Raw genomic sequence first — 15,977 nt, 5'->3', positions numbered from 1 at the left:
TCCCATATCTTCTATAGCTTGAGTAAGAGACTTAACAGATTTCACAAATGCCATCTGTGAGTGCTTTTTGGCTTCATAATGGTGGTTATCTGTGTCCCATCTCTTATTATTTGAATCCTCAAATTCTTCAGTTAAGTGGGTCATCTCAGGACCAGACACCATCCATGGACGCAGAGCTGCTGGGTTTTCTGTTAGGCCTACAGCCCCGCCATCACCTTTTGCAAATGCATTATTCTGCTCTGTCAATGACAATTGCAGAGAAGGCACATTTGGACGTTTTTGTGACAAATTTCCCTTTCATGAATTCTTCATAGATTTTACAATGGCACTCTTTAAGTGAAACCATATCACATAAGTCAGACCATCTTGCATAGTGGGTATGGTCCAATGCAAAGAACCAGGGAACAATCTTGGACAGGGCTTCAATATAGAGCTGGACGTCTCCCTCTCATATCACTCTCACATAAATCGTCAAGACAAGCTCCAACTGAAGAATGATGTACCAGAATTGGAACTGGAGACATACATTACTTCTTTCCTTACACCAGCCTTCAAGTGACAAAAAGTGGCCACTGTCTTCTAAGTCTTTGCTGCCCTCATTATAGGCCTGCTGGAGAAGTACACAGAGACTACTGGCTGTGATTTGATGAGCCCTACAGGGACGTGTCACATTGGACGCTTGTATAAATGAATCAGCTTTTCCTGCTGTGGAAGCACCAGCCTGAACAAGTGCTCCGGTCCACCCACTTTCATCCAGAAGATCTCCAAGTACCTGGAGAACCATCATCTCAGTATGGAGCCCACCAAACATTACAATGCATGGATCCTCACCATGAGTTGTTGGACAGTTCCACTGGATTTGCTTCATTGACCATGCGCATGTGCAAACGTGTGTGTGCAAGTGTGTATGAGTGTATATGGCGGATGTCTCCACATGTATTTACACACCCACATAGCATCAAACACACAATAGGGCAGATTGAAAATGTTTCTTAGGAGACGTCCACCATTGCTGTTAGGGGAGAAATCTGCGATGGCCCTATAGCTTAAAATTTTCATGAAAATAAATCTTACCTGTGCCCCAAGTCTCAGGCTTTTATCATCAAAAACACGATTTGGCCAAATATTGCACCAATCTGCTGGACTATTATTTCTTTCTGCTGCTGCCATTCAGCTCCACCACACCTACTTTTTAAATCTGGTTTTAATCTATGGTTTCCCCTATGCTTCCTCAGCAAGTCAAACGCTGGGGCACTTTCACATCTGTGCATTGCCGCGCTCTTTCTGCTCATGTATCTTTTTACCTGGAGAGCTACTATGCCAGTGAATTCTCCCAACCCGCCCCTTACGTTCTCCTTTCCCCTACAGTTATTTTCTTTATTTCTGCCAAATACAATAGTACGGCAGCCTGAAACAGCACATTTACAATAAAACAGCTCACTATACTTTCCCCTAAGATTATATCAAACAAACTCAAAGGAAGGGAGGCCATTTGTAGGAAGCAGGAGGGGATGCAAAGGTCGAGACAGTTGCTGCCCCTTGGCTTGGGAAAGGTTTACCGGGGTGGGGGTGGGGGTTGGAGAGGAGCCAAGGTTTGTTTTGCTCATTTCAAAGGGTGAGCAGATGAACAATCATTTTAACTAATTTCTTTTGTGAAGGTGGTCAGGTCCCCTCCCTTGCTCCAAGGTAACTAAAATGCTTACATCTGCGTAAGTTTTAAAGATAAAGAGAGTAATGGTGATAGCTCTTAAGGAAAGCATTAGCCATGCCAAATTTGAATCAGATCCGTTCATGCCTTGATTTTAAGAAAGTTTTTAAATGGAAATTAACAAAAATGCTTACAATTGTGTAATTTTTAAAGTTAAAGAGATCAAGCTTGGCACAGTGATAGCTCTTAAGGAGGGCTTTCAGCATACCAAGTTTGAATCAGATTGGTTCATCCCTTGATTTTATAGGAATTTTAAAATTCCCCCCTTAAACCCATTTCCTGATAGTGCACCAGTGAGAAAGTCCACCTGTTTGCAATTGTGAAGGATCGATTTTCCTTTCCTTTGATCATGCGAAGCAGTGCATCTCCAGTTCATAAAACAGAGATCTGCTGGTTCCCTTACTCAAGAGTAAATCCCACTGATTTTAACTGCATTTACATCCAAGTCATACTAAAATCCCATGCATGGTTGCCTTTGAGTAAACCCCATTGAAAAGAGATAGACTTACTTCTGAGTAAACAGAAGTAAGACCTCAGAAGTAAGCATAGGGTTGCAGAGCACTTCTTTCCAGTTTGCTGTTTTAGACTTAAAAAAAAAAAAAAAAGCTTCTGAGTGACCACACGATTTAAAGTCAGTGCTGTATGTGTTTATGTGGTGGTGCTGTGCATTGGAATAAAATGGATGCCTTTTAAGGCCTCTCCTCCCCTTCCTCTTCCACCGAGCAGGGCCTCATCTGTTAGTCACCAGACAGGCAAAGTCTGAGAGGCTCATTCTTGGTCCTTGGATTGGGATGAACCTTTTTCTCATTACTGAAAGTGTTGTGCTGTATTGTCCCAGCATAGTTCCACATTTTGCTTTCTCTCTCCCCCAGCGGCTGCACAGTGCACCACTGCAGCTAGCCAATCACATTGCTGTTTGCCTCTTGGGCTCCACCCTTCACATCAAACTAGCTGTTTGTCTGCTGCCTTCTTCCTCTTTCTCCTGACCCCCCAGCCATCTTACAGCCAATGAGCAGCAGGTTTCCTAACACCACACCCCCAAACCACCTGCAGTTGCCCAGGTGACAGCCCTAATGCAAACAACAAGACCAACCTAGAAAGCCACTGTTGAAACTGAGCAGCTACTGCAAAGAGAGAGAAGGAGAAAGGGATGGAGAGCCACATGTGAGGTGACAGGGAGCAGCCAGAGGTCGTTGAACCTTGCTGTGAAGAACACTGACCTAAGACATTGCTGATGCTAAATATACATTAAATCAAGTGGTAGAAGCAACAGAGGGCGTCATACCTTTGATGAATTTCCAGGCTCTCTTTCTTATTCCTGGTTTGATCAACTGGAGTGGGAGAGTTTAAATTTCTTCCTGGAGGGGTCACCTCAGCCATTGTCTCCTTAGGCCCTTCCTGATCTGAAGCCCCTCTCTCAGTTTTTCTCCATTTAGCCCTTCTATTCTGGAACCAGACCTGAATCAGAAAAGAGAGAATCAATAGGCAGTCTTGCTTGGGCATCAAATAATAATCATTGATGTGAATTTCCCTTCATAGAATCATAGAGTTGGTAGGGACCATTTAGGTCATTAAGTCCAACCCAGTGCCAGAATCCAGTTTTAAGTATCCCTTCCTCCTTTGCCTTAGTGGGACAATCCTATGATATTGCTAAGACTGTAAAAAGCACCATCTTCTGCATATGAAATCTCTCACAGAAATATCTTATACAGGTATACTATACCCGAACATTAGTGTGATCAAAAGGGCGCTTGATGGCCACTCAGATAATCCAACTGTAGCACCTGGGGCCGAGATAAGACAATATGATATTACAGTCAATGATAATAGGGATCAAGAGGGGGAATGCACCAAGACGAACACTAACCCTGCAGTCTATGCAGGGAAGCTATCATTGAGCCCAATAACAGAAACATCCGTAGCAGCGGCTAAGCCATCTTGTCCTTTAAAGCCTAGGCCCCCCACTGACTGGCAAAGAACCGCTAGAAGTAAAATGAATAAAGAAAAGCGCTCCTCCTATCTCTTTGGAAAAGCCCACACAGATCCACCCTTAGCCCCACTGAGGTTTTTGTCCTGGAATATCTCAGGATGGGATAATAAACTGATGGACATAGGACTCTCACAGAAATATCTTAATCTTCTTTCTGCTATGTCCACCGCTCTGGAATTTGTATTAGGTAATTGAGCAGTATATAAATATTGTAAATAAATAAATAAATATGGATTTTTGTTTGAAGCCCTTATTCAGTGAAACAAAAGAAATGCTTTATGTTAAGGTATACCTAGATCCCATTCCAGCAAACTGTTGGGGAACGCAGCAGATCTCTATTGTTTATAAACTGGAGATGTACAGCTGTGCATCAGCAAAGTAAAGGATAAAAGCTCCCTCCTTAAATGCGCAGATCCTCCCATGGATAACTTCTGATTTTTACTTCTTCTCAGAATAGTGTGCATAATGGGGCAAAGGGTGGGAGCTATTACTCCCCCCCTCCCCAAAGTATGTTTTCCCCAGCACTGAAAATTCAGGTATTAGGGACATCTAGCACTAACCGAATAGAGCCAACTTCATTATACTGCAGGGAATAAGAGTAACGCACTTTCCTCCTATGCTCATCAAGATGAAGCCCTGGAATGGAAGACTTCCCTAGCAGAACATATAATTGTGTGAATGCAATTAACACAAACTTTTTCTTGCATACTTTGCAGATAAGGGAAACCTGGGAATTAAACAAATTCATTGAGGATAAGACTACCAATGGTTATATGCTACGTTCATGGTCAGAGGCAGCAAGCCTCTCAATTCCAGCTGCTGGAGAACACTAGCAGGAGGAGGCCATTGCCCTTGGGTCCTGCTTGTGGGCCTCTCATAAGGCATCTGGTTGGCACAGAGGGGGAAAAGATGCTGGAGCAGAAGCAGTGTTCTACTTCTTATGAGGTTCTCCTTGAGGATGTTTAATGCTCTTTCTCCCTGTCATGGGCACAATAAAAATCCCCTCTCTGAAGATGTTTTTGAAACAAAATGCAAACAGCAGCTTCATGGAAGAGATTTTTCTGCAGGACCATTGCAGGGACACAGGGAATTAAATGCCCCCTCCCTGCCCCCAGGGTCTCAAGGCTGCTCAGGCTTCCCATTGGCTGCTAATGATAACACACACCAAATGTGAATGTTAACTGCATTCGTTCATTAACACCTCTCCAGTTTGTCCCTTAAACTACCTGTTGCAGTTTATACAGAGATTCTTATTTTCTTATTATTTCCAAGTTTTGACCCATAGCACCGTATTGAACACACAGAACAATGGTCTTGGTAGCTCCTTCTAAAACCCTGGAGAGAAGCATCTTCAGTACCGCTTATATTGGAAGGATTAAGTGGCTAAAATCTAAGTACGTCAGATTAATTGGGGTGTAATAAGTGAATCCACAATCCAGTTATGCAACAGTCTGACTAGAGGCAAATGAGAATATGACTGGCCTGCCCATTATTTTAAATTTAAATAGTTTGACTTAACCAGGTTGTGGATATTATCACACTTATAGAAAATCTGGCTTTCTGAAGAAATACACAATTTTAAATATGATTACAATGTCCTGAGTATAGTTGTTCATATTACCATTCCATTTTTATTTAGCATGCTTTTAATTGCATGTATCAGCAGAGGCTGAATAATGATTGTATCTGCATTCTAAATTTAGGGGTGTTAAACGCAAAGCCAATTGCAGACACTTCCTTGTGTCTTAATTGAATGAAGGTCACAGCTATAACAACATTTAATTGAGCTATTTTTCATTATCATATTTTAATGACTTTGCAATGACAGTTTGCCAGCTTCTGAAGAAAGAGCCTGATGAAGTCGTTTATTTTCCTATTTAGTTTTTGTTTGACAACATCATCTTCGATTAAGACGTGGCTTTCCAGCACATTAATCATATTTGAATGAGCAAGGGGCAGAAATGTAAACACGGCTCCCTTCCCCTGTTTCCCCATGTCCCGGCATGAAAGCAAACCCGAGCGCATCTATTGTCTGCTTGTATAATAGCCCACAACAACAAGGCTAAACATTCTGATTTTCAACGCCCCTATCTCGCCCTTGCACCTTTCAGGGAGAAGTTATGATCTTCCACTTCTGAATGCCTAATAATTGTCCCATTTATCTCAATTTGCAGTGCAGTCTTCAGGCACCAATTGCTAAAATGGTGGGAGGGAAAACCCTAAGCCATCACATCCAATGTAATGGCAAAAAGGAGATTTGAATGTCCAAATAATAATAATCCGTTTAATTCCTCCTGCACATGACCAATGATTCATGTTCAGATTTAATAATCAGGGTTGCGTAATCTGATTGTAGAAGAAATAATTTGTTTACAAACCCCAATTTACTATAGTGAATTCCATTATCTCTCCTTAGCCATTGGGTTTTAAGAGACACTAACATGACCCTGGGGGAGAAAAGGCATCCTATTATATTTCCTACAATTATATCTTTGCATAGTCTTAACCCCAAGCACCTACATAAAAAGAAGATAGAAGCAGCAGGGAGGAAAACCCCCATAAATAACACATATGCGCTGAGAGAGTCTCCATTGCTAAGCCGGATATGTGTGTGCGTGTGTATAGCTATTCAGCCCCTATCCCATATTTTGAGGTCTTTATTCTCATGGAGAGATAGTTCAAAGTTAGATGGAAGCGGGAGGCCAGACTCCACCTTAATGAGTGTTTTAGCCATTCTGAAAGTGCCTCCGTCCACCACTGAGAGAAGGGCAATTTCCATCCTAAGAAAGCAGGAGAATGCCAAGCTATTCCTGCATGACACACACACACACACACACACACCAGTGAAAAAACATCCTTTCCTTTTCTGCCACAGTGAGTGCTTCCCTTTACAGGATATTCATTCTTTCTGAATGCTGAATGTGCTTCTCCTAATCTTGGATGAAGACAGATATATTTTTGTCTTTAAGCACTAGTGGTTTTTAAAGCAGCCATATTGTGAATCTCAAGCTGTAGTAGCCACAGTATTACCCAGAGTAGCCAGAGCAACTTGGAGTTAAGACTATGCAACGATCTAATGGCAGACGTGTCTTTCCTGCCATTCAGCTTAATTTCCATCATCAGACTCCTTGCAAAATAACAACAACAACACTCAGGCATTAGGGAATGCAGTGCACTCCCTTAGCTACACCCCAATTCCATTATAAGGCTATCCCCTGAAAAGCTCCTACCTGCCTTGCCTTCATCCTTTCATAGAGCATCATCGGGGGTGGGGAAAGAGGAAGTAAACAAAGACCACATAGCCCATTTAGGGGTCATTTTAATTGCACTGCTTTTCCAGCACGCAGCAGGAGATTATGTCACATTCCGTTTTTTAAATAAAGTTGGGTTAAAAGGGGTCTATTTTGTGATGGAAAAATGAGCAGATGGAGCCAGAGGCATGTGGAAGGCGGACGTTGTTGTTTAAAGGACACACACACATCCGTAAGTGGGCAGTAGTGAGCATGCAATAAAACGCTCATCTGATGAAACTCATAGACACTTGAGGAAACAGCTCTGGCAGAAAATACTCCCTTCCTTCCAGATCATGGCCATTCCCAAACAAGTGAAAGACTGGGCATGGGAAGCCATTCTGGGAATCCCAGAAATCAGCCCTATGCATGGGGCATACAAGTAAACCTGCCCTTTTGAGAGTCTTTTGACTGATTATCAGAATAAAATGCTTTGAATAACAGCAGCAGCAGGAACAACAACAACAACAAGTCAATGTGTATAGGATTGCAGCCCTAGTTATCCTTTTAGGATGACTTCCATCTTTTGTAAGGAAGTCATCCTGTCCACAGAAGAGGATGGACATCTGGGAAGGAGCTATGGCCCATGTTGGGTATTACTTGAACCTTCTTCCTGACCTATCATGTATTCCAGTCCCTAGATAGAAATTGAGAGGAAGGGTATTAAGAGAACACTATGGCAAGGGCATTGTCAAGCAATGCAAAACTGCAAAACCCTAACTACAGTTAGACAATTATATTTAAAGTTATTTATGAAACAATTTTAAATTACATTAATTTTAATTTAAAAAATAAAAGGTCATGTGTGCCCAAACATTTGTCAATCATCCCAATAATTACCTTTGCATACTTTGGCCAGAGAACTGGAAATGAACAGGAGTTTGACATCTGGTTGAAATTACTGAATCTCTTTTATTCCAGGTCAGCTGATGTATTGGACAGTGTTTGAGACAAGGCTGAAATCCTGTAGACACTTACCTGGGAGTAAGTCTCATATAACTCAGTGGCACTTACTTCCCATTAAGGATTGCAATGTCGTTCTTTTTCTTCTTTTTTTGCCACTTCCATTCCTTTCAATGGGACTTGCATTGCACAGGAGGATCCTTGCCCTGTAATCTGAGCTTGTCAATTTCACCCAGCAGCAGCTTTGCAAAAGATGAGAGCAGGGAGAATTTCATCCATTTCAGCACCCCACCCTTCCCCCATCTCTCCAATGTGAGGAAATGGATGTGCATTGATGTAATTTAGTGCCTCAGAGACATGGACAAATTAGTGTAGAACATTATCACTGGTTAATTATGAATGACCGATTAATCAACCTAATCTAATATTCCACATTATGTTGATGTTATTAAAGTGCATCATGAAAATGACAGATCGGCTTCATTTGCTTTCTTTGGCCAAATGTGCAAATGGGGGCCCTCCCCCCCCTCGCAGGCAGCACTGGGTGAATTTGATGATGTCAAAAAAACAAAAACTTTTTGCTGTAGTAGAAAGAAGGCTCCTTACTACTACAGCTTTGCTTACCTGGACACGGGCTTCTGTGAGGTTGATCTTCATGGCCAGCTCTTCTCTTGTGAATACGTCTGGGTAGTGAGTTTGAGCGAAAACAGCTTCCAGGGCTTCCAGCTGGTTAAAAACAAGACATGAGAGAATAGGAGGATTGAGACTGATCTGGTGGAGGTTGGTGCTTCCTATTTTGGTGGGGCTGGGAATCCCTTTTAGTGAGAACCAGCCAGAACTAGATGAACTATCCATGGTGCTGAATCCTATCCCCCAAAGAGGTGCCACACCTTGGGTAGCTCCTTTAGAGTTCTGGCTGGTTCTGACTGAAACCGAGAATAGATTCACAGCTCCATTAAAATCGGAGCTACCATCCTCCACTAGCATGATCTAAGACGGAAGAAGTCTTGTTAGGGAAACAGGGTTGAAGGAGCCCCCCCCCCCTTCTCCATCCCTCCCACCCACCAGTTCAAAGGGCTCAGGTGCTGCTATCATCAGAAGCCAGTGGCAGGGAACCAGTTCGCCCTGCCGAACCCCCAGCGGGCACATCTCCATGGCCCGTGGTAGCCATCGGGTCCGAGAAATCGTCGTGTATCATTGGCATGCAGATCCGACTACTCGGGCAGTGCCCTGGCAGAGCGGCCGGGGCGCTTAGCACATAAACATGCCCAGGGCGCCGGTCGAAAGCGGCGGCGGTAGCCCGGCCTGTGCCCTGCTCCACTGCCCTCCACTCGGCCTCGGGCCAAACTCCGGCGCTTGATCGGGGCCGGCTTGGAAGCGCGGCGCCCGCGGCGGGCCCCTCCCTCAGCAGGGCTCTCTAAGGACGGCTATACCTGCTGGAGGGTGAAGGTGGTCCGGTTTCGGCGCTGCTTCCGCCTCAAGAAGCCGTCGTCGAAGTCCGCCGCGGAAGGGCCTCCGAAGGGCGTGGCACCTGTGGCGAGGAAGAGAAACAGCCCTGACGCCGCCGGTCCGCCAGACGGACGCCGCTTTGGGGCGGCCGGACCGGGCCAGAACTCTTGTCCGAGCGCGCGTCTGACCTGGACAGGGCGGCGGCATGAGAGAGAGGGCGGGGAGGGGCGGAGGGGCGGGCCAGGCCCTGGCGCGCGGGGAAGCCCCGTTTCTGCCTCCCGTGCCACAGACCCGGAGGGCGCAGCCAGGCGCCGGCACAACTGGGAAAGGGCAGGGCTAGCGGGAAGCTGGTGCGAGACCCGGAGTCCGCCTAGGCCAGTGGCCCGGCCCACGCGCCGCCCTCCGGGCCAGGGTACGCAGGCCGGCCGGCAGGCCCTCTGCTCATCGAGTTAGACGCGGCGCTTCTTAGCATGTGGGGGGAAGGCGCAAAGCGCCGTTCGGCTGCGGAGGGCCAAGCCACGCGTTCCAGCGGCTTCTTTCACACAAAGAGCGGCTGGAGGAGGCTGCAGTCCGGGGCCAGAGCTCGACTCCCGCCCTGTCCGCTGCTCCCCCTCCCTCCGTCCCTCCCCCGGGCTTCCTCGCGCGTGGAAGTGGACAGGGCCATGATCGGAAATGCCCAGGCGAGGCGCGGGCCCTGCGGCAAATGCCAACTTCACAGGCTGCGCGAAAGGCACTGGGGCGGGCTATGAAAATCCACGCGAAGGTCGGGCAAAGTCCGTCGGCGAGCCGTTGGCGGCTGCCTTCCCTACGTCGCATCCCGACAACCCCGGGGAGATCCCATGCTTGTCCATTTCCCGGTGCCATGAAGGCCTCGTTAATGCGTGTAGCAAAGCCTGGAGACCGAGAGCGCGAGGCAGGATAAACTTTTTGAGAGAGGGGGGCGGCGGTTTCGACGGAGAGAGGGGGAAGGAAAAGCGTTCAGTGCGGCGGCTCCTGCTCCGAATTGCCCCTCTCCTCCCTCCCTCCGCAGGAAAACGCGGCAACCGGGATGAAGTGGTTCACAAGTTGCGCGTTTCCCGAAACAAGGGGTTTGCTGTCGAATTCGGCAGGCAATGGGAGGGGCTGGGCGTTGGCGTTTCCGAAGCTGCAGCCGCCTCCTTTCCGCCGCCCGTCCCGGCCTGGGATCGGTGTTTGTGCAGAGAGAACAGGGCCAAGATGCCGACCGCCGGGGCAAACTGGGCGATTGCGGTGTGGTGTGAAGATTGCAACTTTTACCTTACGACTTCATTTTTAAACTCTGCCTTCTCTTCTGATATGGAAAATAAAATCACCCAAATCTTTCATAGCAAATGTGTTAAATTAGAAGTGATTTTAAAAGCAAAAGACTTTACGAAGTTATTGCCAGAAACAGACTGATCACAGAAGGTAATCAGGCAAAGAATTATGATTTGGGAGAAGAGGCAGGCATCCCTAGAATTCAAATCCCTTTACGGGGTTCAAGGCCATTACCTCATTTGTTAAAATCGATTTAAAGCCTCAAACGTGCGACGGGCCTTTTGAAGACCCTCCTAATGGGCTGCATGTTACAAACCACTTACGCAGCAGTAGCAGCAGCAGCAGGCCTGAAATAGATTTCGGGCGGGATCCTCTGCCCCGGCTTTTAAGCAAATCAGAGCTACTGGAACCGGTTTTCCTGGTGTGCACGGGGATGAGGAGGGGGTGGGGCGCGTTGATCTTTATGGGTCTAACAGGGCAATTAGAAACATGCTCCATTGACTCCAATAGATTTATTGCCAGGTAAGCGTGTAAAGGATTGCAGCCTAAATTCTTTTACATTATGTACGATCAGTGCCTCCTAGAAAAATGCCTATTAGCAGTTTAGAAGAAAGCTGGAATATAGATTAGGTAGGGTAGGTAGAACATGGTAGAGTTAAAAATAGGGTGGATGGGTCTGATTCTGCTTGGAATTAATCTATGCCAATGGATGTTTTTGCCCAATTTTTTCCACTGAAGATTCAGCACCATTAAATTATCCTGCTACCCCAGTTGTGCATTGCATCTTCCCAAATCCATCCACACACTGCACTTTAGCCAAAAGGTTTTGATTTAAAGATCATTTTTGAGGGGATCACAAGCAGGCTTATTAATACATTCTACTGGATTTGATAAGGATTTACTTCAAAGTAGTATGCTTATGATTGTGTACTAGGATTCCCTCTTCTTTCTGCCTCTTGCTCGAGCTGGCTTTTTCTCATATTTATTCCCTGCCAGTAGTCAGACTGGCAGGGGATAAATTAAAGCTGCTACAAAATGTTCCATGGGAATGCTTGGCACCTACTCTGATACTGAACTTCGAGGCGACTATTCCCAGAATCATCCTCTAGGTACTGTGCATTGATTGCAACTGCAATTCCAAGCTATTATTACAAAGTAGCATTATTATTATTATTATTATTATTATTATTATTATTATTATTATTATTATTATTATTCTAAAGTTGTGGCAGATCTCCAGAGTATGAGTGGTGGGCTGGAGTGGTAAGTACCCAGAACACATTGTGAATTTGTGATATTACAGGGAACGAGCACGGCCTCCTTGCCAAGAGGTTTCAGGCTTGTACAACACCACGTCTCCCCCATTTTCAGCTCAATTAATTTGGATTTATATAACTGATTGACTTGCAACCTGATTTAAACATGTTACTTGGACGTAAGCCCCATTCGATCGTGAGGGTGGGGGTGAGGATGGGAGGGAAGGAATAAAGAATGGATGGTTAAATCGAAGTTCTTTGATAAGGCACTCGGATGAATGGGATTCATTTCCAAGGCCTTAGCTAGACCTAAGGTTTATCGGAATTATCCCGGGTTCATCCCTATTCATGTAAATGACACACAGGATATCCCTGGAGCAGGCAGGGACGACCCCAGGATAAACCTTAGGTCTAGCTAAGGCCCAAGTAAAAGTGCATCCTTCTGACTAATTGCTTGGCTCACTAAACCAGAGCCCTCACTAGAAGACCTGTACACTCAGGCCACAAGACTGAGCCCAGTGATTTTGGCTTGCACCAATGCTGGTCAAACCCTTGGCGAGCTGAGGGGGCTCGAGCTGCATCAAGCGAATGGCCAGCCAAGAGGAGCTTGGCCTTTGGAACGGTTTTGCAGTCCGGGTGTCCAAAGGACTCAGGACAAATCGAAGGTTCTCGGGGCGGGAAAGGCATTAGGAAAGGAAGCTATAGGGGGACGTCCAGGGGCAGAAACTTCCATGGCACCCAGCTGCGCCAATTCCCTTCCCGCGGAATCCTGCAGCAGAGCGCCCTAAGCATCAGGCGTGCTACTCCATCGAATGAGCACATGTGCTTTAGGAAGCACGCTGCAGCCCGAGACAGCTCCAATTTAGCTGCTTGGCTCAGGGCAATATTTTAAGACAGCATTTTATCCACCTCTCTCTCTTTCTCTCTGTTTTCTCTCCCCACCCCAAACACACCCGCTCCACTTCATACACTTTTTTAACTGACAAAAACTTTCCGAAACTGACGAGAACTGTAGGATGTTAAGCCTGACTGTAAGTCTGACGTCGGTCGAAACTGCTCCTCTCCTGCGCCCGGCACTGAAGTCTTTTCCCTCCTCCCGATCTCAAAGCCTGTTTCCAAAACGGGATGAAAGATTTATGTGCCTCCGGGCGAGGGAAAGGGGGCTGCTCCCGACCTTCTGAGAGCTTCCCGATTAGAGGCGGAACAAGAACATCTGTGCTGCTGCAAGAGGAGAAAGCGTCCCCAGCCCGCTGGGCTCCCGCGCCAGTGTCTCTTCGAGGCGCAATGGGGAGGCAGGTGGCAAAATGTCACGGGGAAGCCCGCGAGGACACGCGCGCGCTCGCGGTCGCACAAAGGCGCTTCCAAGACAAATCGAATTAACGCTGCTTCCCCACCCCCACCGCACCCCCACCAGCCCTCCGACGACTGGCTAGCGACCATTCCCATTAAGAAAAAACGAGATTTTGCAGGGCCGCAGATAAAAGTCGGTAGCTGCCTGTATCAAAGCGATGGCGAGCGGGCTCAACTCCTCTTTCTCAGCCGAGGAAGCTGCGGAACAACCCGGCGGGGTTCCCTCCCAGGTCATTGGGTCTAGGGTTGCCGCCAAGTCCAAGAAATCAGTCTGCTTCTGAGAAGGGATCTCAAGCATCCCGAGTTTGCCCTCCTACTTACGGTTTGAGGTCCGACACAACACTCACCCTCAAGCTGTGGGGGGCAGTGGAAATAAAACATGGTCGCAGATGGATGGAGGCGGCGGCGGAGGCTTGAGCTAAGGAACAAGCAGCACAGGGAAAGAAGGGTCATTAGCAGGCGGCAAAGCCCGTTCACCGCCCCACAACGACTGGAGCAGGTCCTGGTTTTTAATCGCACAAAACACCCTCAGCTCAAACAGGTCAAAGTTTTCCAGATTATCTCTACAGAAACGGTGAGTCTATTCTAGACACCTGTTATAGGAATGGTTTGCCGAGAACTTTGACCAAATGAGAAGGGAGACGAGGGCATCACTCCTCAAGCAGAGCTGAAGAACCGCGGATGACTCGTTCCGTGGGCCCAATGTCCTCTGTGTCCAGTGTTGAAAAGAAGGATATGAACGGGGGCGGAAGCGAGGGCGGGGTGGTGGTGGTGGTCAGCAAAGGACAGCAGTGATCTGTGGCTACCACCCTTCGGCAAGAGCGGCGGCGGCAGGCAAAGCTCTCTGGCCGCTGGGCCCGATCCTGCGATCTGCCCTGGCAGGCAGGCCCAAGAAGTGGTCGCCAGCCATCTCTTAGCCCAGTGGCACCCACGTTATCCAGCCCAGACAGCCAAAGGAAAAAAAGACAAATATAGGCATGTAGATGTACAATGAAAATATCCTACCTAAAACTGCAAGGCGTGAGGGCAGCCGCACCAGGAGCAGCAGCTGCTGCCGCTGCTACTTCTGGCGTCAAGGCAGCCCAAGGCCTCGGCGGAGTCGTGCCAATGGGCAGATGTCTTTGCGAAACTGTCTGCCGCCCGCTCAGCTTCTCAGCACTTGCTTTTATAATCTCACGCATAATTGGCCTTAATCTGATTATTGCCAGCGCTGTCTACAGTGAGTAACTTGGATAGGTCTACCGGGCCTTCCAAATGACCCACGTGGTGCGTGGAGGGTGGGGGGAGCGCGTCATCTCTCAGTCAATATCAGGCCTGCAAACCGAAGGCGGGCGGGGGGGGCACGCCCGCAGCCCGTGATTTCCCAAGCCCGTCCTGCTCGCCCCAGGCTCTCCCGGACCGGCTGTGTCCCTCCTGTGCTGCCGTTCCATTGGCGAGCCAAGCTGGGCGAGGGGGGTGGGCGGGTTGGCACTTGTGCCTGGCTGGCGCGTCCCTCCCCAGGCCCGGTAATGGCCCACTCGGTGGGCTTTTCAGGAGCCGCCTCGCCTTTCCGAAGCGAAGTTTGATTTTGTTCACAGCGAGGGGTCTCCGGATTGATGCTCGCTTCCCGTCTACAAATGACGTGCAGTGGGATCTTTCGCAATTACTTTTAAAGCGCATTCGAGACCGAGACAGCGGCGAGAGAGCTGGCCCAGCCTCGAAGCCTGGGTGAAAGTGAGACTTTAAAGCACCCAGCTGAAAATTTAAATTCGGGGGCGCGGGATTGGATCAAATGACATAAACTGGAAAGTGAGGGAAACAAGATAATGGTGCATAATTGGTTCTATAATAGCATTACACAAAGATAATAGCTGCTTATGCCCCTCCCCCCTGCCCTATTAAATGTGTCCCTGGCGTAAAGCCTTTATGATATTAAAGGGGGGATATAATGATATTTGGGTTATTAAATGCGTGTAATTAATTTATGTACCACTGAAAATAAAGTTGGTATTTTGACCCACTCAAGATGCATCAGAAAATGCAAGTCAGACAACTGTTGATAAATTTAGCTGTCTGTATTAGGTCTAGACCATTTGCTTTATTTGAACAGACTACAAAAAATTGAATATTTTATAAATCCAGCAGGAGAAAAGAACAGGTGAGTCAGTTAAGGGATCGCTCAAAAGCAGAGGAAGCTTAAAAGAAATCCTGCATTCGAAAGCCAGCAAATGACAAGAAGAGAAAAGAGAGAAGCACATTTCATGAGTAAGATTTTTCCTCTCCTTTGGTTCTAGATAAATTGCACCTTTGAAGGTTAAGCAAGAAGCTGTTCTGACAACCCTACTCTGATCAAAGGTCTCTTTCTGTCCTGTCTAGAATACATCTGGCAGAAAGAGAGGGGAGCCGACACCCCATCCACCCCAACTCAGTTGTAATACATCTAGAAAGGGTCGTTCGACGTTTCCTGTTCTTCCCACCCCACCCCCATGACCAGTATTTTTTTTTTTTTTTTTTTGCTTCCAAAGGAGTGGACCCTGAACAAGAAATTTTCTTCTTGATTCACCAGCCGGGCAAGTCCAGGTCTAAAGAAAAGAAGAATTGGTTTCTCAGGATCGGGAACTGGCAGATTTAGGTTTTAGGTGATTCAGACTGAACTGATCCAGTTTTGCTTAACAGAAGAGTTAAAAACGCAGCATAATCATCTTCAACAACAACAACAACGAAGACGTGATGATGGAGGCTTCCACTTCTCAAGTACATCCAGTGGTATAAACTCC

General features: G+C 47.0%; 1 protein-coding gene across 1 annotated transcript in view; it reads right to left on the bottom strand.

Moving 5' to 3' along the window:
• Positions 1 to 13,621, bottom strand: part of DRGX (dorsal root ganglia homeobox) — a 45,326-nt gene extending 31,705 nt beyond the window's left edge. Inside the window, exons 1-4 of the mRNA XM_063127409.1 lie at positions 13,569 to 13,621; positions 9,325 to 9,422; positions 8,516 to 8,617; positions 2,994 to 3,166 (exon numbers count right to left, since the gene is read on the bottom strand). Of these exons, the coding sequence (XP_062983479.1) occupies positions 2,994 to 3,166; positions 8,516 to 8,617; positions 9,325 to 9,422; positions 13,569 to 13,602 (407 nt within the window). The 5' untranslated portion in view covers positions 13,603 to 13,621. The remainder of the gene's footprint in view (positions 1 to 2,993; positions 3,167 to 8,515; positions 8,618 to 9,324; positions 9,423 to 13,568) is intronic.
• Between the last annotated feature and the right edge of the window lie 2,356 nt (positions 13,622 to 15,977).

This window comes from Elgaria multicarinata, chromosome 5 (genome assembly GCF_023053635.1).
Source record: "Elgaria multicarinata webbii isolate HBS135686 ecotype San Diego chromosome 5, rElgMul1.1.pri, whole genome shotgun sequence".
NCBI classification, from domain to species: Eukaryota; Metazoa; Chordata; class Lepidosauria; order Squamata; family Anguidae; genus Elgaria; species Elgaria multicarinata.
This window is presented reverse-complemented; position numbering and strand designations above follow the sequence as displayed.